Below are 24333 nucleotides of genomic sequence, written 5' to 3'. Positions count from 1 at the left end.
GCTATATACAGTACATTATCCTGCGCCATACTGCTATATACAGTACATTATCTTGCTATATACAGTACATTATCCTGCTCCATACTGCTATATACAGTACATTATTCTACACCATATTGCTATATACAGTACATTCTTACACTCCACACTGCTATATATAGTACATTATCCTGCTATATACAGTACCTTATCCTGCTATATACAGTACATTATCCTGCGCCATACTGCTATATACAGTACTTTATCCTGCTATATACAGTACATTATCCTGCTCCATACTGCTATATACAGTACTTTATCCTGCTATATACTGCTATATACAGTACATTATCCTACTCCATACTGCTATATACAGTACATTATCCTACTCCACACTGCTATATACAGTACAGTATCCTGCTCCATACTTCTATATACAGTACATTATCCTGCTCCATACTTCTATATACAGTACATTATCCTACATCATACTGCTATATACAGTACATTATCCTGCTCCATACTTCTATATACAGTACATTATCCTGCTCCATACTTCTATATACAGTACATTATCCTGCTCCATACTTCTATATACCGTACATTATCCTGCTCCATGCAGTACATTATCCTGCTCCATACTTCTATATACAGTACATTATCCTACACCATACTGCTATATACAGTACATTATCCTGCTCCATACTTCTATATACACAGTACATTATCATGCACCATACTGACATGTACAGTACATTATCCTGCTGTATACAGTACATTATCCTGCACTATACTGCTATATACCGTACATTATCCTGCTCCATACTGCTATATACAGTACATTATCTTGCTATATACAGTACATTATCCTGCACTATACTGCTATATACCGTACATTATCCTGCTCCATACTGCTATATACAGTACTTTATCCTGCTATATACAGTACATTATCCTGCTCCATACTGCTATATACAGTACTTTATCCTGCTATATACAGTACATTATCCTGCTCCATACTGCTATATACAGTACATTATCCTGCTATATACAGTACATTATCATGCACTATAATGCTATTTTCAGTACATTATCTTGCTACATACTGCTATATACAGTACATTATCCTGCACTATAATGCTATATACAGTACATTATCCTGCTATATACAATGCATTATCCTGCTCCATGCTGTTATATACAGTACATTATCCTGCTCCATACTGCAATATACAGTACATTATCCTGCTACATACAGTACATAATCCTGCACTATCCTGATATATATAGTACATAATCCTGCAATATCCTGATATATATACAGTACATTATCCTGCTATACACAGTACATTATCCTGCTATACACAGTACATTATCCTGCACTACACAGTACATTATCCTGCTCCATACTGCTATATACAGTACATTATCCTGAAGCAATTAAGCAGTGATTGTCGCTGCACTACCGTGGTTTTCTTGTCTGATACCAAGGTTTATTTCCTCCATTCTCTGAACTTTAAACACCATGAAGAATACAACATGCAGCCAGCCGTATTGCACTGGAACAACAACATAACAACAACATACGATGACAACATGAGAATGAATGAACACAGAGAAAGATTTAACAAACGGGCCAAACAGGAAAGACTGTACTGAGGTTGAAGGCTTCTTCATACTGCCAGTCACCACAATGTATATTGTCTTCAACAATGACCACAGTGAACAAATATTTTTGAAAACTATAACATTTCAATGAAATATCATACAATATAAAGCACTTTAAGGGGAAAGGATTAACATCTCTTGAAGAAAAAAAACTATCTGGAAATATCTTGTTAAAAAATAAAAAAATCTTTATTTCTTGTTTCCTGCAGTCATCAGGTCCTCCAGACAGGTGGCGCTGTCAAACCTGAACCCTTCTATGATCAGAGTGTCTCCGTCCTCCTCGATGCCGGCATCCCACATCCGAATCCTCTGGTCCCGCTGTCACAACACCAATAACACGCATAACACGTAGCGAAATAGAACACGCAGCGACATCATTTTATCCCATTGAAAATAGTCAAATCATTGGCTGTGTCATACAGTGTCACATATCCTAATAGCAGTGGATACTGGATACCCAGGAGACTGTTAGTAACATACAGAAGTTACTAGAACCTAAAAAAAAAAATGTCTCTACCTTGCCCTGGTTGTCCTGCTGGTTGGAGTATTGTCTGAGCATCCTCTCAATAGCATGCATTAACCTCTGAGCCTGACTCAACACTGACACACACAGTCATAGGGGGGGGGGGGGGGGGGGGGATCACATCATGCAACACAGAATCAACACATTATCATCACAGAACTATTTGGACAACAGCACGGCATCATCTGCATATATCTGAATGTATTTGTTCTGCCTATTTCAAATAACAGATTTAATAACATATGAAACATTGGAAGCCGATTCTGGAAACTTCCTGAATGTTGTTAAAAAAACAAATGTACCATGTTAATAAAAGACAGTGGTCAGGTGACAGTATCTCAGAGACTCTTATCAATGCAGTTATTCAGATGTAAGTCTACTCACAATCCTGTGGCTGGAAGTGGCTGATCTGCAGTCTCTCCTCACAGCCCATCTCCCTGACCTTAGCCACCTCCTCCATCGCCACCTCATACGACTTCCTCATAGCGCCTCGCAGGTTCCTGTATCTGGGCTATGCCGGATTTTTAAAAAAAACTTTTATTTTGTTTCTCAGACACAGATTAAGCCTAGTTTTGGAATTAAAAAAAAACAAAAAAAATGTATTAGAGATTCTCCATTGAGAGGTTTTATTCTAGTTTTAGGACCAGGCGAAATCTGTGTCTGGAAAAAAACAGCGCAAAATGTTTTTAACTAAGAATACTTGAACAACGAACAAGAAAACGACGAAATGAACGAAGACTAAACAGTCCTGTACCGTGACCACCAACACTGGAAACAGGAACAATCACCCACACCCCACAATGACAAAACAGGCTACCTAAATATGGTTCCCAATCAGAGACAACGACTAACACCCGCCTCTGATTGAGAACCATATCAGGCCAAACACATCGAAACAGACAAACTAGACATACAACATAGAATGCCCACTCATATCACACCCCGACCAACCAAAACATAGAAACAAACAAACTAGACATACAACATAGAATGCCCACTATAACTATGGTCAGAGTGTGACAGTATGTCTCGTCATATCACTGAATCTTTCATCTCTATTCGCCTTCACTAAGGAACATTAAACTGGCACAGAAAGGAAAAAGATACATACTCTAGTGGAGGAGTTGTGGTAGAGTTCTACATGCTTGGCAGCAGCCCAGAATCTGGTATGAGGTTTCCCCAGGAACTCAACATGGTAGTGCTCCACATAACCCTCGCTGTCCAGCCTCACATACTCCTCCACGTTGGGGTCTGGACTTAGAATGGCTGGCCACCTGGAGAGAGCAACAATGATTAGTGAACGCTTTATCGGACACTGGTATGGATGAATTCAATAGAACTAACTGTAGTAGCTAAGGGACGGTTTTCATGGAACTAGATGAAACCTATTTCTGGACTAAACAGATATTTAGGCCTAGGGTTAGTGCCTGTTTTCATGGAACTAGATTAAACCTACTTCTGGACTAAACAGATATTTAGGCCTAGGGTTAGTGCCTGTTTTCATGGAACTAGATTAAACCTACTTCTGGACTAAACAGATATTTAGGCCTAGGGTTAGTGCCTGTTTTCATGGAACTAGATTAAACCTACTTCTGGACTAAACAGATATTTAGGCCTAGGGTTAGTGCCTGTTTTCATGGAACTAGATTAAACCTACTTCTGGACTAAACAGATATTTAGGCCTAGGGTTAGTGCCTGTTTTCATGGAACTAGATTAAACCTACTTCTGGACTAAAAAGCCCTTTCAGGCCTTGATCTGAGTCCTGGAAACAGGCACATAAGCACCGACTGCCAACCATCCCGTACCATGGCCAGTTACATGCTTTCACCAGCACCAGGCTCCCGACAGGCAGCCCGGAGTACACAACCTTCAGGCCATGTTCCTTGAACTGGGAGTTGTTGGGGAAAGGGCCCTGAGGGATGCTGCAGTGGCTGAACAGAGGGTCTGGGTTCATATGACAGTGCCAGGACTTGCCATGGTCCGGCTCAGCCACCGTTTCATCACCCTTTGGTACCAGTCTCCACTTCAGACATCTGGGAGAGTTGCACTGGACCCAGGTCTTGTCTGCATAGTAGGATGTTTCATCCTCATTGGCATTCAGGTCTGGAAGAAGACTCATTTTTTTTTTTACAGCTGAACTGAGCGATCTTGGCTGACCTAAACAAGCAAACACAAACATGTTGGCTAGCTAGCCCATCTGATATTGTCATAGAGAAAATAAATCAGTGTCAGCGATCTATAATGTATTTGCTAAGACTACTTGCTAGCAAATATGTTTGAATATACTGAGCTACTAGCTAGACAATGAATGAATGGCCTTTGCTAATGATCCACACATTTAGATCGTCATGATTCTAGCTAACGTTAGCCAGCTGGCTAACAACAGTCTAGCTTTGGATTAAAAAAATAATAATTCTTATTAGCGCCTAGCTAACGTCCCTCTTCGTTTAAGATGTTTCAAAAATATATGAATATGTAACTTACTGGCTGGCTAGCTATCTCCGAATAAATGTATTTAACCTTACACAGATTGAATCGCTAATGTGCATCACTACTACTAGCGAATTTAGCTAGCCAGCTCGCCAATTTAGCATTTTGCTAGCTACCCGGCAAAGGCTAAAATAATCGAGTGTCGAACTTTGCAGGGGAGAGGTCAGAAGAAACCCGAGACCAGAAATGCTGTTCATGTCATATTTTTTTTTGTATGAATACACATGATATTGTTTCTATCATCTCTAACCCATAGTTGGAAGCTTTTCAAATATTATAGTATTCATCCGAGTAGTTTATCTAGCTACACAACCAGATTCATAGGTTTTTTTTTAAGTCGAGGATGACGTCGGCTTTTATTTTGAAAGTCACATCAACCCCGGAAGTTTTTGAAAGTGACATTTCACAAGACGTTGGACGTTTCCTGGTTCATGTTTAATCACAAATGTATTTTATATCGAAAACATATCAAATAACGATTTACAACAGAGAGGTCTATTTTTTTTTGGCATCACAGTCGTCCCGTAAATTGGTACTAAACCATGCTCGGTAGATACACAACGTGATATCGTCGAAAACAACATCAATATCATCAACAAAGGTAAAATAAGCTAACGCGGCTAGCTAGTATCAATTGATCATCAGCTGGCTGCGTATTCTTGTATCGTTTAGCTGCCAGATAACTGCTATAAGACTGTCATAGAAAACTGTCTCACAGTTGTAAGGTCTAGGTTAGCAATTTAACACGATAGATAACACATCACGTCTTTAGTTTTGGTTGATCCATATTGAATAATGGCCTGTCCCGAGTTGCTAACGGTAGCTAGCTATGCTAACGTCCTTCGAAATGCTGATGTTTTGATTTTTTTCCTGGTGTGTTGGAAAGGGACGTGTTTATTTTATGACAACCTGATATTTGTACGAATTGTTTTTAACCGATAATTGATTATGGTTTTAACTAATCGTTTCAATAATAGATAGATTAATTTCAACAAGTGTCATGACATACAACGTTGGTTTTGGTTTCTCTTTGCCGCAACAGTTCCTTAGCTCTCACTTCCGTTATCGTGTAACATTGGGACACAACATCAGGAGTCTGTGTATTGGGAATCCAACCAATACACAGACTCACGATGTTGTGTCCCAGAGCTGGTTATCGTGGTGTCTTGCACACACAGCCAAGCCCAACGCAGCTTGTTATGGCTCAGATAAGAAAGAGAGAGGTGTTCAACCTGCTCCTCCTATATATTTTGTATATTTTCTCTGCATTTTCAAACAGTGAGATCAACTCATCGCTAGAATCTCAATCCAGGATTTGTAGCACGGCGCACAACGTTTGTCATTCTAAAGTCTGCTGGAAATAAATACATTTGTTCCCAAATATATGCAACTCTGTCAAACTCATGACTATTGTTTTGTCTTAGTTGTGTTACTACTGACTCCTCGGGTCTACCTCTGCTCTCTACTAGCTAGGCCTGGCATGGAGCTTGGCATTATTGTCTTAGTTGTGTATAATTGACTCCTCGGGTCTACCTCTGCTCTCTACTAGCTAGGCCTGGCATGGAGCTTGGCATTATTGTCTTAGTTGTGTATAATTGACTCCTCGGATCTACCTCTGCTCTCTACTAGCTAGGCCTGGCATGGAGCTTGGCATTATTGTCTTAGTTGTGTATAATTGACTCCTCGGGTCTACCTCTGCTCTCTACTAGCTAGGCCTGGCATGGAGCTTGGCATTATTGTCTTAGTTGTGTATAATTGACTCCTCGGGTCTACCTCTGCTCTCTACTAGCTAGGCCTGGCATGGAGCTTGGCATTATTGTCTTAGTTGTGTATAATTGACTCCTTGGGTCTTCCTCTGCTCTCTACTAGCTAGGCCTGGCATGGAGCTTGGCATTATTGTCTTAGTTGTGTATAATTGACTCCTTGGGTCTACCTCTGCTCTCTACTAGCTAGGCCTGGCATGGAGCTTGGCATGGAGGCAGTGGAGGATGATATCTGCATTCTGAAGCATGAGACGGCGTACGGTGGAGCAGGGGAGAGCCCCGTGTCCGTGTGTGCCGGGGACGAGTCCGTAGCCTCCCACTTTGCCTTGGTCACAGCGTACGAGGACATCAAGAAGAGGCTGAGAGACACGGAGAGAGAGAACACACTGCTGAGGAAGAGAGTCAAACAACTGGAAGATAAGGTACAGGATGAGGGGGGGGTGGGGCTTCATTAAGACACAACAGGAACAACTTCATACATGCGTATCTTGATACAGTAAGTTCTCAGCAGCAGCAGTAAAATACAACTTTATTATCATGATAGGGACGTTGATTTATTTTTTTGGGGGGGACAGATAAAACATCAAATGGTCAAAGTACATCTAGCTCGATACATCTAGCTCGATACATCTAGCTCGATACATCTAGCTCGATACATCTAGCTCGATACATCTAGCTCGATACATCTAGCTCGATACATCTAGCTCGATACATCTAGCTCGATACATCTAGCTCAATACATCACATCTAGCTCAATACATCTAGCTCAATACATCACATCTAGCTCAATACATCTAGCTCAATACATCTAGCTCAATACATCACATCTAGCTCAATACATCTAGCTCAATACATCTAGCTCAATACATCTAGCTCAATACATCACATCTAGCTCAATACATCTAGCTCAATACATCACATCTAGCTCAATACATCTAGCTCAATACATCTAGCTCAATACATCACATCTAGCTCAATACATCTAGCTCGATACATCTAGCTCGATACATCTAGCTCGATACATCTAGCTCGATACATCTAGCTCGATACATCTAGCTCGATACATCTAGCTCGATACATCTAGCTCGATACATCTATCTCGATACATCTAGCTCAATACATCTAGCTCGATACATCTAGCTCGATACATCTAGCTCGATACATCTAGCTCGATACATCTAGCTCGATACATCTAGCTCGATACATCTAGCTCAATACATCTAGCTCAATACATCTAGCTCAATTGTCATGGGTTGTTCGCACAGTAAAACATTGTCACTTATCAATGTGTTGAGGTGATCCTGTTCATGGAGAGGCTTGCATCATGAGATTCAACAGCAGTGTGTTGTACCCTGTAGCTGTGTGTTGTACCCTGTAGCTGTGTGTTGTACCCTGTAGCTGTGTGTTGTACCCTGTAGCTGTGTGTTGTACCCTGTAGCTGTGTGTTGTACCCTGTAGCTGTGTGTTGTACCCTGTAGCTGTGTGTTGTAACCTGTGGCTGTGTGTTGTAACCTGTAGCTGTGTGTTGTACCCTGTAGCTGTGTGTTGTACCCTGTAGCTGTGTGTTGTACCCTGTAGCTGTGTGTTGTGGCTGTGTGTTGTAACCTGTAGCTGTGTGTTGTACCCTGTAGCTGTGTGTTGTACCCTGTAGCTGTGTGTTGTAACCTGTGGCTGTGTGTTGTAACCTGTAGCTGTGTGTTGTACCCTGTAGCTGTGTTGTAATCTGTAGCTGTGTGTTGTACCCTGTAGCTGTGTGTTGTAACCTGTAGCTGTGTGTTGTAACCTGTAGCTGTGTGTTGTAACCTGTAGCTGTGTGTTGTACCCTGTGGCTGTGTGTTGTACCCTGTAGCTGTGTGTTGTACCCTGTAGCTGTGTGTTGTACTCTGTAGCTGTGTGTTGTAACCTGTAGCTGTGTTGTAACTCATAATGTGTGGTTGTACCCTGTAGCTGTGTTGTACCCTGTAGCTGTGTGTTGTACCCTGTAGCTGTGTGTTGTACCCTGTAGCTGTGTGTTGTAACCTGTAGCTGTGTGTTGTAACCTGTAGCTGTGTGTTGTAACCTGTAGCTGTGTGTTGTAACCTGTAGCTGTGTTGTAATCTGTAGCTGTGTGTTGTACCCTGTAGCTGTGTGTTGTACCCTGTGGCTGTGTGTTGTAACCTGTAGCTGTGTGTTGTACCCTGTAGCTGTGTGTTGTACCCTGTAGCTGTGTGTTGTACCCTGTAGCTGTGTGTTGTACCCTTTAGCTGTGTGTTGTACCCTGTAGCTGTGTGTTGTACCCTGTAGCTGTGTGTTGTACCCTGTGGCTGTGTTGTGGCTGTGTGTTGTACCCTGTAGCTGTGTGTTGTACCCTGTAGCTGTATGTTGTAACCTGTGGCTGTGTGTTGTACCCTGTGGCTGTGTGTTGTAACCTGTGGCTGTGTGTTGTAACCTGTGGCTGTGTGTTGTAACCTGTAGCTGTGTGTTGTAACCTGTAGCTGTGTGTTGTACCCTGTAGCTGTCTGTTGTACCCTGTAGCTGTCTGTTGTACCCTGTAGCTGTGTGTTGTACCCTGTGGCTGTGTGTTGTACCCTGTGGCTGTGTGTTTTAACTTGTAGCTGTGTTGTAACCTGTAGCTGTGTTGTAACTGATGTGTGGTTGTAACCTGTAGCTGTGTGTTGTAACCTGTAGCTGTGTGGTTGTAACCTGTAGCTGTGTGTTGTAACCTGTAGCTGTGTGGTTGTAACCTGTAGCTGTGTGGTTGTAACCTGTAGCTGTGTGGTTGTAACCTGTAGCTGTGTGGTTGTAACCTGTATCTGTGTGGTTGTAACCTGTAGCTGTTCAGGCCTGAAGCTCCTTCCCCTGAAGGACCCCAGTACGTCAACAAGGCCTTCAGTGCGTACCGTGGCATCTACATGGAGAAGGAGGACCTACAGCTGGAGCTTAATAAACTGGTATGTACAGTCCACTAGGTCCAGCTGGTGTGGACAGTCCACTAGGTCCAGCTGGTGTGGACAGTCCACTAGGTCCAGCTGGTATAGACAGTTCACTAGGTCCAGCTGGTATGGACAGTCCACTAGGTCCAGCTGGTATAGACAGTCCACTAGGTCCAGCTGGTATGGACAGTCCACTAGGTCCAGCTGGTGTGTACAGTCCACTAGGTCCAGCTGGTGTGGACAGTCCACTAGGTCCAGCTGGTATAGACAGTCCACTAGGTCCAGCTGGTATGGACAGTCCACTAGGTCCAGCTGGTATGGACAGTCCACTAGGTCCAGCTGGTGTGTACAGTCCACTAGGTCCAGCTGGTATGGACAGTCCACTAGGTCCAGCTGGTGTGTACAGTATGGTGTGTACGTATCTCTTCCTGTCTTTATCCTGTCTCTTTGTAACTGTCTCTCCTCCTCTCTCCTTCACTGACTCTTCAATTTTTACTCTTCATCATATCTCTCTTTTTTTTAACTGTGTTTCTCTAGAAGAGGGAGAAGAGTGAGTCTGAGAGGCTCCTGAATGAGCAGCTGCAGGCCAAAGAGATGGAGCTGCTGCAGTTAAAGACTGAGATGGAGACCAGCCAAGGTACTTTAATGACCAGGGACCAGCCAAGGGACTTTAATGATCAGGGACTTAACCTCAGCCAGGGGACTTTAATGACCAGGGACTTAACCTCAGCCAGGGGACTTTAATGACCAGGGACTTAACCTCAGCCAGGGGACTTTAATGACCAGGGACTTAACCTCAGCCAAGGGACAGTATCATTACCAGGTTTTCCCCTTAGTCTCACCAACAGACTGACATGCAGTGTCATCCTGACCAGGCAGGGACTTTCCCTTAACCTCAGCCAAGGTGTAATGACCAGGGACTTAACCTCAGCCAAGGGACTTAACCTCAGCCAAGGTACTTTAATGACCAGGGACTTTCCCTTAACCTCAGCCAAGGTGTAATGACCAGGATTGTCCCTAATGTCCAGCTAAGGGACAGTTAATGGCCATGACTTTTCACTGAGCCTAGATGCTCAAATCCCAATGTGCCCACTATCCCACAGACAAGCTATAGTGTTCATTGTTCAACCCTCTCTACTGTGATGTTCAATGTTTCTCCCAGACAAGCTAGAGTGTTCATTGTTCAACCTTCTCTACCCTGATGTTCAACGTTTCTACAGTGTTACAGAAGTAGAAGGGGACTGATGTCACATGACCCAGAAGTGACAACGTTGTATTCTAACCGTGTGTGTTCTCTGTCTCCATAGTGATGAAGTCTCTAACCAGTACTCAGGACTACTGGCAGGTGGACAGGATCAACAGTGAACTGAAGATGCATACTCTGCAGGAGGAGTTGGAGAGGATGACTCTGGAGAAGAACCGACTGCAGGGACACTGTGGGGTAAGACTATGTGGATATAAACTAGTGTGTTTCATTCATAAGACTATGTGGATATAAACTAGTGTGTTTCATTCATAAGACTATGTGGATATAAACTAGTGTGTTTCATTCATAAGACTATGTGGATATAAACTAGTGTGTTTCATTCATAAGACTATGTGGATATAGAACTCGTGTGTTTCATTCATAAGACTATGTGGATATAAACTAGTGTGTTTCATTCATAAGACTATGTGGATATAGAACTCGTGTGTTTCATTCATAAGACTATGTGGATATAAACTAGTGTGTTTCATTCATAAGACTATGTGGATATAGAACTCGTGTGTTTCAAGGTTCTGATGACGGTCTGTTGACCCAAAAACCCCGGTGAAGGTCTGTTGACCCAGAAACCCTGGTGAAGGTCTGTTGACCCAGAAACCCTGGTGAAGGTCTGTTGACCCAGAAACCCTGGTGAAGGTCTGTTGACCCAGAAACCCTGGTGAAGGTCTGTTGACCCAGAAACCCTGGTGAAGGTCTGTTGACCCAGAAACCCCGGTGAAGGTCTGTTGACCCAAAACCCCGGTGAAGGCCTGTTGACCCAAAACCCCGGTGAAGGCCTGTTGACCCAAAACCCCGGTGAAGGCCTGTTGACCCAAAACCCCGGTGAAGGCCTGTTGACCCAAAACCCCGGTGAAGGCCTGTTGACCCAAAACCCCGGTGAAGGCCTGTTGACCCAAAACCCCGGTGAAGGCCTGTTGACCCAAAACCCCGGTGAAGGCCTGTTGACCCAAAACCCTGGTGAAGGTCTGTTGACCCAAAAACCCAGTGAAGGTCTGTTGACCCAAAAACCCCGGTGAAGGTCTGTTTACCCAAAAACCCGGTGAAGGTCTGTTGACCCAAAAACCCAGTGAAGGTCTGTTGACCCAAAAACCCCGGTGAAGGTCTGTTGACCCAAAAACCTGGTGAAGATATGTTGACCCAGAAACCTTTGTTTGAGGTCCATTAACACACATTGTGAATCAACCAGAATGCCAGTGTAGTTTCCCTGGCTTTCTTTTCCAGACATGGTCTGTGAACTACGCTCTTATTCTAGGGTTTCAATTATAACTCTTTTGATGACCTCCCTCTTCCTAGGATTCTTCTGGAACTGACTGTGACCAGAATCACGTGGAGTCCAACCCCAGGTATGTCCTTCATCTCCTCAGAACTACTTCTTCAGGTTTGACACCAGGGGGGAAAGATCTCACTAAATAAATTGAAGCAGAATTTAGCCCCATTTGAAACACCTGTCATTGTGTAGATGCCATACACCAGCCACCAGGTGGAGACAGAGCATTGTTTACCTCTGTAGATCTATGTCTGTAGTTTACCTAGCAACAGGGTTCACTTTCAATAAGAAACTCGTCTGAGTACTGGGACATGCCACTCAGATAGACGGATCGTACTAGAATAGACTAGGATGCATGCCACTCAGATAGACGGATCGTACTAGAATAGACTAGGATGCATGCCACTCAGATAGAAGGATCGTACTAGAATAAACTAGGATGCATGCCACTCAGATAGACGGATCGTACTAGAATAGACTAGGATGCATGCCACTCAGATAGACGGATCGTACTAGAATAGACTAGGATGCATGCCACTCAGATAGACGGATCGTACTAGAATAGACTCAGATGCATGCCACTCAGATAGACGGATCGTACTAGAATAGACTAAGATGCGTGCCACAGAAATTCAAGGCATCAGTTGTACATACACACACTCACTGGCTCTATATACACTCACTGGCTCTATATACACTCACTGGCTCTATATACACTCACTGGCTCTATATACACTCACTGGCTCTATATACACTCACTGGCTCTATATACACTCACTGGCTCTATATACACTCACTGGCTCTATATACACTCACTGGCTCTATATACACTCACTGGCTCCTATATACACTCACTGGCTCTATATACACTCACTGGCTCTATATAAACTCACTGGTTCTGTATACACTCACTGGCTCCTAAATACACTCACTGGCTCTATATACACTCACTGGCTCTATATACACTCACTGGCTCTATATACACTCACTGGCTCTATATAAACTCACTGGTTCTGTATACACTCACTGGCTCCTAAATACACTCACTGGCTCTATATACACTCACTGGCTCTATATACACTCACTGGCTCTATATACACTCACTGGCTCTATATACACTCACTGGCTCTATATACACTCACTGGCTCTATATAAACTCACTGGTTCTGTATACACTCACTGGCTCTATATAAACTCACTGGCTCTATATATGTATGTATGTATGTATGTGTGTATATATATATATACACACCATACGCTCACACACACATATTGACGCCACACACAGACACTCTGTCACACACTTCACACTCTTCACGTTGCTGCTACTCTGTTTATTGTCTATCCTGATTGACAAGACACTTTCACCTCCACCTACATGTACATATTACCTCAACTACCTGCTACCCCTGACTCTGTACTGGTACTCCTTGTATATAGTCTCATTACTACCTGGTACCCCTGCACAGTGACTCTGTACTGGTACTCCTTGTATATAGTCTCATTACTACCTGGTACCCCTGCACAGTGACTCTGTACTGGTACTCCTTGTATATAGTCTCATTACTACCTGGTACCCCTGCACAGTGACTCTGTACTCCTTGTATATAGTCTCATTACTACCTGGTACCCCTGCACAGTGACTCTGTACTGGTACTCCTTGTATATAGTCTCATTACTACCTGGTACCCCTGCACAGTGACTCTGTACTCCTTGTATATAGTCTCATTACTACCTGGTACCCCTGCACAGTGACTCTGTACTGGTACTCCTTGTATATAGTCTCATTACTACCTGGTACCCCTGCACAGTGACTCTGTACTCCTTGTATATAGTCTCATTACTACCTGGTACCCCTGCACAGTGACTCTGTACTGGTACTCCTTGTATATAGTCTCATTACTACCTGGTACCCCTGCACAGTGACTCTGTACTCCTTGTATATAGTCTCATTACTACCTGGTACCCCTGCACATTGACTCTGTACTGGTACTCCTTGTATATAGTCTCATTACTACCTGGTACCCCTATACAGTGACTCTGTACTCCTTGTATATAGTCTCATTACTACCTGGTATCCCTGCACAGTGACTCTGTACTCCTTGTATATAGTCTCATTACTACCTGGTACCCCTGCACAGTGACTCTGTACTGGTACTCCTTGTAAATAGTCTCATTACTACCTGGTACCCCTGCACAGTGACTCTGTACTCCTTGTATATAGTCTCATTACTACCTGGTACCCCTGCACAGTGACTCTGTACTCCTTGTATATAGTCTCATTACTACCTGGTACCCCTGCACAGTGACTCTGTACTCCTTGTATATAGTCTCATTACTACCTGGTACCCCTGCACAGTGACTCTGTACTCCTTGTATATAGTCTCATTACTACCTGGTACCCCTGCACAGTGACTCTGTACTCCTTGTATATAGTCTCATTACTACCTGGTACCCCTGCACATTGACTCTGTACTGGTACTCCTTGTATATAGTCTCATTACTACCTGGTACCCCTATACAGTGACTCTGTACTCCTTGTATATAGTCTCATTACTACCTGGTATCCCTGCACAGTGACTCTGTACTCCTTGTATATAGTCTCATTACTACCTGGTACCCCTGCACAGTGACTCTGTACTGGTACTCCTTGTAAATAGTCTCATTACTACCTGGTACCCCTGCACAGTGACTCTGTACTCCTTGTATATAGTCTCATTACTACCTGGTACCCCTGCACAGTGACTCTGTACTCCTTGTATATAGTCTCATTACTACCTGGTACCCCTGCACAGTGACTCTGTACTCCTTGTATATAGTCTCATTACTACCTGGTACCCCTGCACAGTGACTCTGTACTGGTACTCCTTGTATATAGTCTCATTACTACCTGGTACCCCTGCACAGTGACTCTGTACTCCTTGTATATAGTCTCATTACTACCTGGTATCCCTGCACAGTGACTCTGTACTCCTTGTATATAGTCTCATTACTACCTGGTACCCCTGCACAGTGACTCTGTACTCCTTGTATATAGTCTCATTACTACCTGGTACCCCTGCACAGTGACTCTGTACTCCTTGTATATAGTCTCATTATTTTATTGTGTTACCATTTCCTAGTTTATTTAGCAAATGTTTCATCCTTAAACTCTGGATGGTTGGGAAATGGCTGGTGAAGAAGCATTTCACTGTAAAGTTCACTACAGCTGTGTGTGTATCAGGAGCGTTTGACAAATACAAAGGGATTTGATCTCATTTGGACCTCCAGTACATTATTATGTCCACTAGTTGGCGCTACAGACCCAGAGTTTTATTCATAGAGAACAAAGTAATAGCCTTTTATCACACCGAACAGGTGCCTGTCTGAAACGATTCCTTCTCCATCCTGTGAATCTCACAGAGAAATCTTTTAAGCCCGAGCGTCATTTTTTTTTTTTAAGTATAAGGTTTGAAAAGCACTTGGCAAATAAATATGTTATAATTCAGTAGAAAATCAGTAACGTTGTAGATTTTTTTTAAATATTTTTTTATCCCCTGGTGTCTCTCTCTCCGCTGAGTCCGGTTTAGTCGACGTGTTCGTGAGATCTGTGCCCCTCTACAAGGCAGTCTTCCAGGTGCTGCCACCAACATCACGTCTCAAACTCCCCTTTTTGATGCTCAAAACATCTTGTCTTGTTCATTTATTTATTTATTATTTTTATTTTTTTCGTGGTATCCAATTGTTAGTAGTTACTGCTCGGGAGAGACTAAGGTTGAAGGTCATGCGTCCTCCAAAACACAACCCAACCAAGCCGCACTGCTTCTTAACACAGCGCGCATCCAACCCGGAAGCCAGCCGCACCAATGTGTCGGAGGAAACACCGTACACCTGGCGACCTGGTCAGCGTGCACTGCGCCCAGCCCGCCACAGGAGTCGCTAGTGCGCGATGAGACAAGGATATCCCTACCGGCCAAACCCTCCCTAACCCGGACGACGCTAGGCCAATTGTGCGTCACCCCATGGCCTGCTGCGATGCAGTGCCTTAGACCACTGCGCCACCCGGGAGGCCCCTTGTCTTGTGCATCTTGACTCTATAATCGAAAATATGTATTTAGGTCTTTGCGTTAATGTATAATGTTGAAGGATTTTCCTTCTATTATCAATTAAATGTATTTATTTTAATATTCTGGAATTGCTTGGAGCAGCAGAAAGGGGCAGCATTACTGTTTTCACAAATATAAAAAATAATAATCTGTGTATTCCTGATTTAAGTATGTATTGTGCAAATGTAAATGGTCCTGTAGATGAATGTAGGAGTGTTGTCCTGTAGTGTCGTCTCATTGTAGTCTTGTATTGTTATTTTACAGCGATAAGGCAGTGCTACAGTCCTATGAGGCCCTGGCCACTGAGATCTCCTCTCTACACTCAGTGTTGAAACAACAGTCTGACCTGGTGAAGAAGCTCGGAGACAAATCACAGCTAGCAGCTCACAGACGAGGTGAGTTACAAACCACAGCTAGCAGCTCACAGACGAGGTGAGTTACAAACCACAGCTAGCAGCTAACAGACGAGGTGAGTTACAAACCACAGCTAGCAGCTAACAAACGAGGTGAGTTACAAACCACAGCTAGCAGCTCACAGACGAGGTAAATTCTAAACCACAGCTAGCAGCTAACAGACGAGGTAAATTCTAAACCACAGCTAGCAGCTAACAGCCGAGGTAAATTCTAAACCACAGCTAGCAGCTAACAGACGAGGTCAATTCTAAACCACAGCTAGCAGCTAACAGACGAGGTCAATACTAAACCACAGCTAGCAGCTAACAGACGAGGTCAATACTAAACCACAGCTAGCAGCTAACAGACGAGGTCAATACTAAACCACAGCTAGCAGCTAACAGAGAAGGTAAGTCCTGGCTGGGGGCACTTTCAGCAGACGTTCTGTAATGATCTGGAAGGTTGCAGACAGAAATGTCTTGAGATGTGTGTATTTTCTAGGTAATGTATTTCTATCTGAACATTCCAGGATAATGTGCCCTCATTAACATAATCCCTGTGTATGAGGGAGAGGGCCTCGGACTAAAGAGCAGATCTTCTAACATACTCCTACTTATTTAGTGTAGAGAAATGAATGTTTTCTCTTCAAGTTCCCTTCCCCCTTCTCTCTGAGTGATAACGAAACCCAACCTGTCTTTTCACACATCTTAAAACAACATGCCATCAACAAGGAATCTTTCAAAATAAAAGTTGCTGATGAAAGAGAGTCTACTATACTACTGTAGGCTAGGTGGAAGAAAGAGGGATGCTACTGTAGGCTAGGTGGAAGAAAGAGGGATGCTACTGGAGGCTAGGTGGAGAAAGAGGGATGCTACTGGAGGCTAGGTGGAGAAAGAGGGATTCTACTGGAGGCTAGGTGGAGAAAGAGGGATGCTCCTGGAGGCTAGGTGGAGAAAGAGGGATGCTACTGGAGGCTAGGTGGAGAAAGAGGGATTCTACTGGAGGCTAGGTGGAGAAAGAGGAATTCTACTGTAGGCTAGGTGGAGAAAGAGGGATGCTAATGTAGGCTAGGTGGAGAAAGAGGGATTCTACTGGAGGCTAGGTGGAAGAAAGAGGGATACTACTGTAGGCTAGGTGGAAGAAAGAGGGATACTACTGTAGGCTAGGTGGAAGAAAGAGGGATGCTACTGTAGGCTAGGTGGAAGAAAGAGGGATTCTACTGTAGGCTAGGTGGAAGAAAGAGGGATACTACTGTAGGCTAGGTGGAAGAAAGAGGGATTCTACTGTAGGCTAGGTGGAAGAAAGAGGGATGCTACTGTAGGCGGAAGAAAGAGGGATACTACTGTAGGCTAGGTGGAAGAAAGAGGGATGCTACTGTAGGCTAGGTGGAAGAAAGAGGGATGCTACTGTAGGCTAGGTGGAAGAAAGAGGGATTCTACTGGAGGCTAGGTGGAGAAAGAGGGATTCTACTGGAGGCTAGTTGGAAGAAAGAGGGATTCTACTGGAGGCTAGGTGGAGAAAGAGGGATTCTACTGGAGGCTAGGTGGAAGAAAGAGGGATTCTACTGTAGGCTAGGTGGAGAAAGAGGGATTCTACTGGAGGCTAGGTGGAAGAAAGAGGGATTCTACTGTAGGCTAGGTGGAAGAAAGAGGGATTCTACTGTAGGCTAGTTGGAAGAAAGAGGGATGCTACTGGAGGCTAGGTGGAAGAAAGAGGGATGCTACTGGAGGCTAGGTGGAAGAAAGAGGGATGCTACTGGAGGCTAGGTGGAAGAAAGAGGGATGCTACTGTAGGCTAGGTGGAAGAAAGAGGGATGCTACTGTAGGCTAGGTGGAAGAAAGAGGGATGCTACTGGAGGCTAGGTGGAGAAAGAGGGATTCTACTGGAGGCTAGGTGGAAGAAAGAGGGATTCTACTGTAGGCTAGGTGGAAGAAAGAGGGATTCTACTGTAGGCTAGGTGGAAGAAACAGGGATGCTACTGTAGGCTAGGTGGAAGAAAGAGGGATGCTACTGTAGGCTAGGTGGAAGAAAGAGGGATTCTACTGGAGGCTAGGTGGAAGAAAGAGGGATTCTACTGTAGGCTAGGTGGAAGAAAGAGGGATTCTACTGGAGGCTAGGTGGAAGAAAGAGCGATTCTACTGGAGGCTAGGTGGAAGAAAGAGGGATTCTACTGGAGGCTAGGTGGAAGAAAGAGGGATGCTACTGTAGGCTAGGTGGAAGAAAGAGGGATTCTACTGTAGGCTAGGTGGAAGAAAGAGGGATGCTACTGGAGGCTAGGTGGAAGAAAGAGGGATGCTACTGGAGGCTAGGTGGAAGAAAGACAGCTGAGCTATTATCATAGCACTACAATGGTAGAGGATATATTCGGATATTAAAGCCGTCTCTCTTTCCTGTTCTGATGTTTTTCACCCCTGAAGAGATGTAGTTTTGTTGCTATTCTCTTTGTGGAACAGGGGACCAAACAAGAGGTGTAAACTAGAATGAAATATAAAGAGCAGATATATTTATTTATTATTATTTATTTATTCTAGTGAATATCCCAGACTAATCCTGTTTCCTAGATGAGAGAGAAAAAGGGGGAGAGGTGTATTTATTCAGAGACGCCGAGCATCTGTATTCGTCAGAGGTTCTTACTACGAAATCACTTTTATTCAAATGGGAAACTCTCATGAGACTCTCTCTCTCTCTGTCTCTCTCTCTCTCTCTCTCTCTCTCTCTCTCTCTCTCTCTCTCTGTCTCTGTCTCTCTCTGTCTCTCTCTGTCTCTCTCTCTCTCTCACTCTCTCTGTCTCTGTCTCTCTCTGTCTCTCTCTGTCTCTCTCTCTCTCTCACTCTCTCTGTCTCTGTCTCTCTCTGTCTCTCTCTCTCTCTCTCTGTCTCTGTCTCTCTCTGTCTCTCTCTGTCTCTCTCTCTCTCTCTCTCTCTCTCTCTCTCTCTCTGTCTCTGTCTCTCTCTGTCTCTCTCTCTCTCTCTCTCTCTCTCTCTCTCTCTCTCTCTCTCTCTGTCTCTGTCTCTCTCTGTCTCTCTCTCTCTCTCTCTGTCTCTGTCTCTCTCTGTCTCTCTCTGTCTCTCTCTCTCTCTCACTCTCTCTCTCTCTCTCTCTCTGTCTCTCTCTGCCTCTCTCTGTCTCTGTCTCTCCCTGTCTCTCTCTCTCTCTCTCTCTCTCTCTCTCTCTCTCTCTCTCTCTCTCTCTCTCTCTCTCTCTCTCTCTCTCTCTGTCTCTCTCTGCCTCTCTCTGCCTCTCTCTCTGTCTCTCTCTGCCTCCTGCTCTTCCATCAAACACAGAGGAACTCTCATTTAAACTTTATTATTATCTGCTCAACATGATGATTGGATAGAAAACCAATGATGTGTGTGTCTAATGTTGCATGCGTTTGTGCTGCATATTAAAGAGGGTGTGTGTGTGTGTGTGTGTGTGTGTGTGTGTGTGTGTGTGTGTGTGTGTGTGTGTGTGTGTGTGTGTGTGTGTGTGCGTGCGTGCGTGTGCGTGTGTCTGTGTCTGTGTCTGTGTCTGTGTCTGTGTCTGTGTCTGTGTCTGTGTCTGTGTCTGTGTCTGTGTCTGTGTCTGTGTCTGTGTCTGTGTGTGTGTGAGAGACGTTTGACTGAACTGCTCTGACTCTCTTTACCATAGAAATAAATGTATATTCTCTTTAAATATTGTTGCTAAGCCATGTTATCTCTTGAGGGATGCATCTCTCTAAAAGCCTTAATCAGGCCTGGGTGTGTTGTGTTTCTGAAGCCTGTCTAGTTCTGAAGGGAACGTCAGAGGTGTGATTCTCACTCCCATCTCTCCTCACACTACTCAGCCCAATTAGCTATACAGCCTCTGGAAACTACAGTGTCTGGCTGGCTGTCGCTCTGCCTGTCTGGCTGGCTGTCGCTCTGCCTGTCTGTCTGGTTGTCCCTCTGCCTGTCTGGCTGTCTGTCCCTCTGCCTGTCTGGCTGTCTGTCCCTCTGCCTGTCTGTCTGGCTGTCGCTCTGCCTGTCTGGCTGGCTGTCGCTCTGCCTGTCTGGCTGTCTGTCCCTCTGGCTGTCTGTCCCTCTGGCTGTCTGTCTGGCTGTCGCTCTGCCTGTCTGGCTGGCTGTCCCTCTGCCTGTCTGGCTGGCTGTCCCTCTGCCTGTCTGGCTGGCTGTCCCTCTGCCTGTCTGTCTGGCTGTCCCTCTGCCTGTCTGTCTGGCTGTCCCTCTGCCTGTCTGTATGTCTGTCGCTCTGCCGGTCTGCATGGCTGTTCGTCTGTCTGTCGGTTTGTCGCTCTGCCTGTCTGGCTGTCTGTCGCTCTGCCTGTCTGTCTGTCTGTCACTTTGATTTCTAGAGGATAAAACTAAACTAAAATGCTGACTGAATGTAAGATAAATCATTTCTTACTAAATATGTTGTCTATTATATTCACACACTGTTTACTAATTCCTTTTCAGCATCACCCAACCCAACCACATATCCCTAAAGGTACACTCTGTCAGCATCACCCAACCACACATCCCTCAAGGTACACAGGAACCATCTTTAATTAATTAGCCTAGTTATTGGCATTCATCCAATTTAGAGGATTCAATTCATCCAATGTAGAGGATAATGGATATCAATCAACAGCATTTTGAGTTGATTATTGAGCCCAAATGATTACTAGAACCAGTCACACTAACTGAAATGATTACTAGAGCCAGTCACCCTAACTGAAATGATTACTAGAACCAGTCACCCTAACTGAAATGATTACTAGAACCAGTCACACTAACTGAAATGATTACTAGAGCCAGTCACCCTAACTGAAATGATTACTAGAGCCAGTCACCCTAACTGAAATGATTACTAGAGCCAGTCACCCTAACTGAAATGATTACTAGAACCAGTCACCCTAACTGAAATGATTACTAGAACCAGTCACCCTAACTGAAATGATTACTAGAACCAGTCACCCTAACTGAAATGATTACTAGAACCAGTCACACTAACTGAAATGATTACTAGAACCAGTCACACTAACTGAAATGATTACTAGAACCAGTCACCCTAACTGAAATGATTACTAGAACCAGTCACCCTAACTGAAATGATTACTAGAGCCAGTCACACTAACTGAAATGATTACTAGAGCCAGTCACACTAACTGAAATGATTACTAGAACCAGTCGCACTAACTGAAATGATTACTAGAGCCAGTCGCACTAACTGAAATGATTACTTGAACCAGTCGCACTAACTGAAATGATTACTTGAACCAGTCGCACTAACTGAAATGATTACTAGAACCAGTCACCCTAACTGAAATGATTACTAGAGCCAGTCGCACTAACTGAAATGATTACTTGAACCAGTCACCCGAACTGAAATGATTACTAGAGCCAGTCGCACTAACTGAAATGATTACTAGAGCCAGTCACACTAACTGAAATGATTACTAGAACCAGTCACCCTAACTGAAATGATTACTAGAACCAGTCATAATAGACAGTGGTATAAATGGTGTGGTGTTGCGATACTAACAGAGTTCCATGGACAAAGGATTGCAACATAATCCAAATGAATATTCTCTGGTCTTCATGAACAGTCAGGTGTGATGAGTTGCTTTGTTTGAAATTGATTTATTTTCTTGAGTGCTGCTTTGGGGTAGGTGGCAAGGGTGATGGTGCCTGTCTGGCTGTCTGTCCCTCTGCTTTGGGTTAGGTGGCAAGGGTGATGGTGCCTGTCTGGCTGTCTGTCCCTCTGCTTTGGGTTAGGTGGCAAGGGTGATGGTGCCTGTCTGGCTGTCTGTCCCTCTGCTTTGGGGTAGGTGGCAAGGGTGATGGTGCCTGTCTGGCTGTCTGGCCCTCTGCTTTGGGTTAGGTGGCAAGGGTGACGGTGCCTGTCTGGCTGTCTGGCCCTCTGCTTTGGGGTAGGTGGCAAGGGTGATGGTGCCTGTCTGGCTGTCTGTCCCTCTGCTTTGGGGTAGGTGGCAAGGGTGATGGTGCCTGTCTGGCTGTCTGGCTGTCTGTCCCTCTGCTTTGGGGTAGGTGGCAAGGGTGATGGTGCCTGTCTGGCTGTCTGTCCCTCTGCTTTGGGGTAGGTGGCAAGGGTGACGGTGCCTGTCTGGCTGTCTGTCCCTCTGCTTTGGGGTAGGTGGCAAGGGTGATGGTGCCTGTCTGGCTGTCTGTCCCTCTGCTTTGGGGTAGGTGACAAGGGTGATGGTGCCTGTCTGGCTGTCTGTCCCTCTGCTTTGGGGTAGGTGGCAAGGGTGACGGTGCTAAATACTGGGTCTTGTTCAGTAGGGCATAACGTTGTAGAACATAATGCAACTGAAAACCAACAATTGGTGTCATTGTACCAGTTCAGTTTAGTACCGAAACAACCGCGTCAAAATGTTTCCTCCTGTTTTGACGTCTACTGAACACGACCAGGGAAAAACATTCTAATTATCTGACAACCTGATTTTGAAAGAAAATGTTTATGCCCTTCTCTCTCTCTCTAGCTGCACCAACTGTCCCTGTGCAGTGCCTGGACGATGTGGAGAAGAACCTGAACCATGGAACAGTCCGCATGACCGTGCCCCGAGCCCCTAGTGCCCCCCCTGTCCCCTCCAGCTCTGGCCGGCCCTGCCTTCCCCCCGTGGGCCCACCGGCTCTGGAGGGTCTCAGGGAGGACTACTGGCCAAACGGTCCCTGGTCCAGCCACTACCCTGGTGCCTTGGGTCTGGACAGTACTAGTCCTGTCCTCCTGCCGCCGCCTCCTCTCAACCAGGCCTCTCTAGATGACTCCTCCTGGTCCTTCCCCTCCCCGCCCAAACCCAGCGACGCCCTCTTCTGGGAGGGCCAGAGGCAGGGTCTGAGCCAGGGCAGCCCCATCCACTCCTCCAGGGGTAGTACCCCCATGAGCCCTAATGGAGACTGGGCCAAGCCCCCACCCTACTGAGGTGGAGAACCCCCTGGCTCTAAGGCTGCCCTGCCGTGCAACACCCAACCTGCCTTAAGATGAGGAGACAGACAACTCCTATGGACTCTCCAGCCTGGGGAACTTGCTCCAGGATGATTCAACTAGCCACAGAGCAAACCACGGGAGAAGCTTCTGATGGGCTACCCTCTGACCCGGCCCAGACACACTGATGACTCCCCTCCCTGGGAATCAGGTGGCAGAGAAAGGAAGGGTTTCATCCACCCAAGAGAGAAAGATGATGGGATGAGTCCTCGACAGCCAGATTATGACTGTGTTTATGTGTGTGTGTATCCCATACTGGTATTTACTAGAGCTCAAAGCTGTAGTGAACTAATCCACAGTCTGACTGCTTTTCAATTTTAGCCCCTCCCTCCTAATGTGACTTATTTACATGTTATGTATTATAAAGGTATATAGTCAATCCTTCTGTTATCTGTCCTTAATAATATAGAGGTCATAGTGTGTCTGCGCTGTAACAGATACTGGTATATATATATATATATACACCCCCCAGTAAGCACCTAAAGCTGTTTTTAATCACACAACACAGCGTAGCCTAGTGGTTAGAGGGGTGGGGGCAGGTAGCCTAGGGGTTTAGAGGGGTGGGGGGGGGGCAGGTAGCCTAGGGGTTTAGAGGGGTGGGGGCAGGTAGCCTAGGGGTTTAGAGGGGTGGGGGGGCAGGTAGCCTAGGGGTTTAGAGGGGTGGGGGGGCAGGTAGCCTAGGGGTTTAGAGGGGTGGGGGGGGCAGGTAGCCTAGGGGTTTAGAGGGGTGGGGGGGCAGGTAGCCTAGGGGTTTAGAGGGGTGGGGGGGCAGGTAGCCTAGGGGTTTAGAGGGGTGGGGGCAGGTAGCCTAGAGTTTAGAGGGGTGGGGGGGCAGGTAGCCTAGGGGTTTAGAGGGGTGGGGGCAGGTAGCCTAGAGGTTTAGAGGGGTGGGGGGGGGGGGCAGGTAGCCTAGTGGTTAGAGGGGGGAGGGGGCAGGTAGCCTAGGGGTTTAGAGAGGTGGGGGCAGGTAGCCTAGAGGTTTAGAGGGGTGGGGGGGGGGGGGCAGGTAGCCTAGGGGTTTAGAGGGGTGGGGGGGGGGC

General features: G+C 45.3%; 2 protein-coding genes across 5 annotated transcripts; one reads left to right on the top strand and one right to left on the bottom strand.

Annotated features, from left to right (window-relative positions):
* Positions 1–1450: 1450 nt before the first annotated feature.
* On the bottom strand, positions 1451–4805 carry LOC149984751 (zinc finger CW-type PWWP domain protein 2-like). 2 transcript variants are annotated; one of them, XM_090215942.1, is made up of 6 exons: positions 4656–4805; positions 3977–4328; positions 3282–3444; positions 2555–2681; positions 2165–2247; positions 1451–1965 (listed from the first exon to the last, which is right to left on the bottom strand). In XM_090215942.1, exons 2-6 carry the CDS (start codon positions 4288–4290, stop codon positions 1837–1839), a joined length of 816 nt encoding a protein of 271 aa, XP_090072068.1. In that variant the 5' UTR covers positions 4291–4328; positions 4656–4805; the 3' UTR covers positions 1451–1836. The 2 variants fall into 2 exon arrangements, with proteins under 2 accessions (XP_090072068.1, XP_090072078.1); XM_090215952.1 differs by lacking the exon at positions 2165–2247 and having other exon boundaries at positions 4656–4799.
* A 222-nt stretch (positions 4806–5027) lies between these two features.
* On the top strand, positions 5028–23674 carry LOC149984750 (5-azacytidine-induced protein 2-like). Of its 3 annotated transcripts, none has more exons than XM_090215939.1 (9): positions 5028–5262; positions 6611–6846; positions 9238–9354; positions 9874–9973; positions 10644–10777; positions 11894–11943; positions 16217–16347; positions 20761–20791; positions 22791–23674. In XM_090215939.1, the coding sequence occupies exons 2-8, from the start codon at positions 6622–6624 to the stop codon at positions 20787–20789; spliced, it is 786 nt and encodes a 261-aa protein (XP_090072065.1). In that variant the 5' UTR covers positions 5028–5262; positions 6611–6621; the 3' UTR covers positions 20790–20791; positions 22791–23674. The 3 variants fall into 3 exon arrangements, with proteins under 3 accessions (XP_090072065.1, XP_090072062.1, XP_090072056.1); XM_090215936.1 differs by having other exon boundaries at positions 20761–20831; positions 22791–22924; XM_090215930.1 differs by lacking the exon at positions 20761–20791.
* The last annotated feature ends 659 nt before the right edge of the window (positions 23675–24333 follow it).

Source organism: Oncorhynchus mykiss, chromosome 2 (assembly GCF_057628025.1).
Source record: "Oncorhynchus mykiss isolate SJ-2025 chromosome 2, ASM5762802v1, whole genome shotgun sequence".
NCBI classification, from domain to species: Eukaryota; Metazoa; Chordata; class Actinopteri; order Salmoniformes; family Salmonidae; genus Oncorhynchus; species Oncorhynchus mykiss.
Note: the sequence above shows the minus strand (reverse complement) of the source record. Positions and strands in the feature narration are given on the sequence as shown.

Coding starts and splice junctions, on each gene's coding strand:
- LOC149984751 (XM_090215942.1), bottom strand. CDS start 4,290: ATGAGTCTTCTTCCAGACCTGAATGCCAATGAGGATGAAACATCCTAC. Junction 3,445..3,976: donor AAAGCATGTAACTGGCCATG/GTACGGGATGGT, acceptor TGCTCTCTCCAG/GTGGCCAGCCATTCTAAGTC. Junction 2,682..3,281: donor ACCACAACTCCTCCACTAGA/GTATGTATCTTT, acceptor AATCCGGCATAG/CCCAGATACAGGAACCTGCG.
- LOC149984750 (XM_090215930.1), top strand. CDS start 6,622: ATGGAGCTTGGCATGGAGGCAGTGGAGGATGATATCTGCATTCTGAAG. Junction 9,355..9,873: donor AGCTGGAGCTTAATAAACTG/GTATGTACAGTC, acceptor GTGTTTCTCTAG/AAGAGGGAGAAGAGTGAGTC. Junction 11,944..16,216: donor CACGTGGAGTCCAACCCCAG/GTATGTCCTTCA, acceptor GTTATTTTACAG/CGATAAGGCAGTGCTACAGT.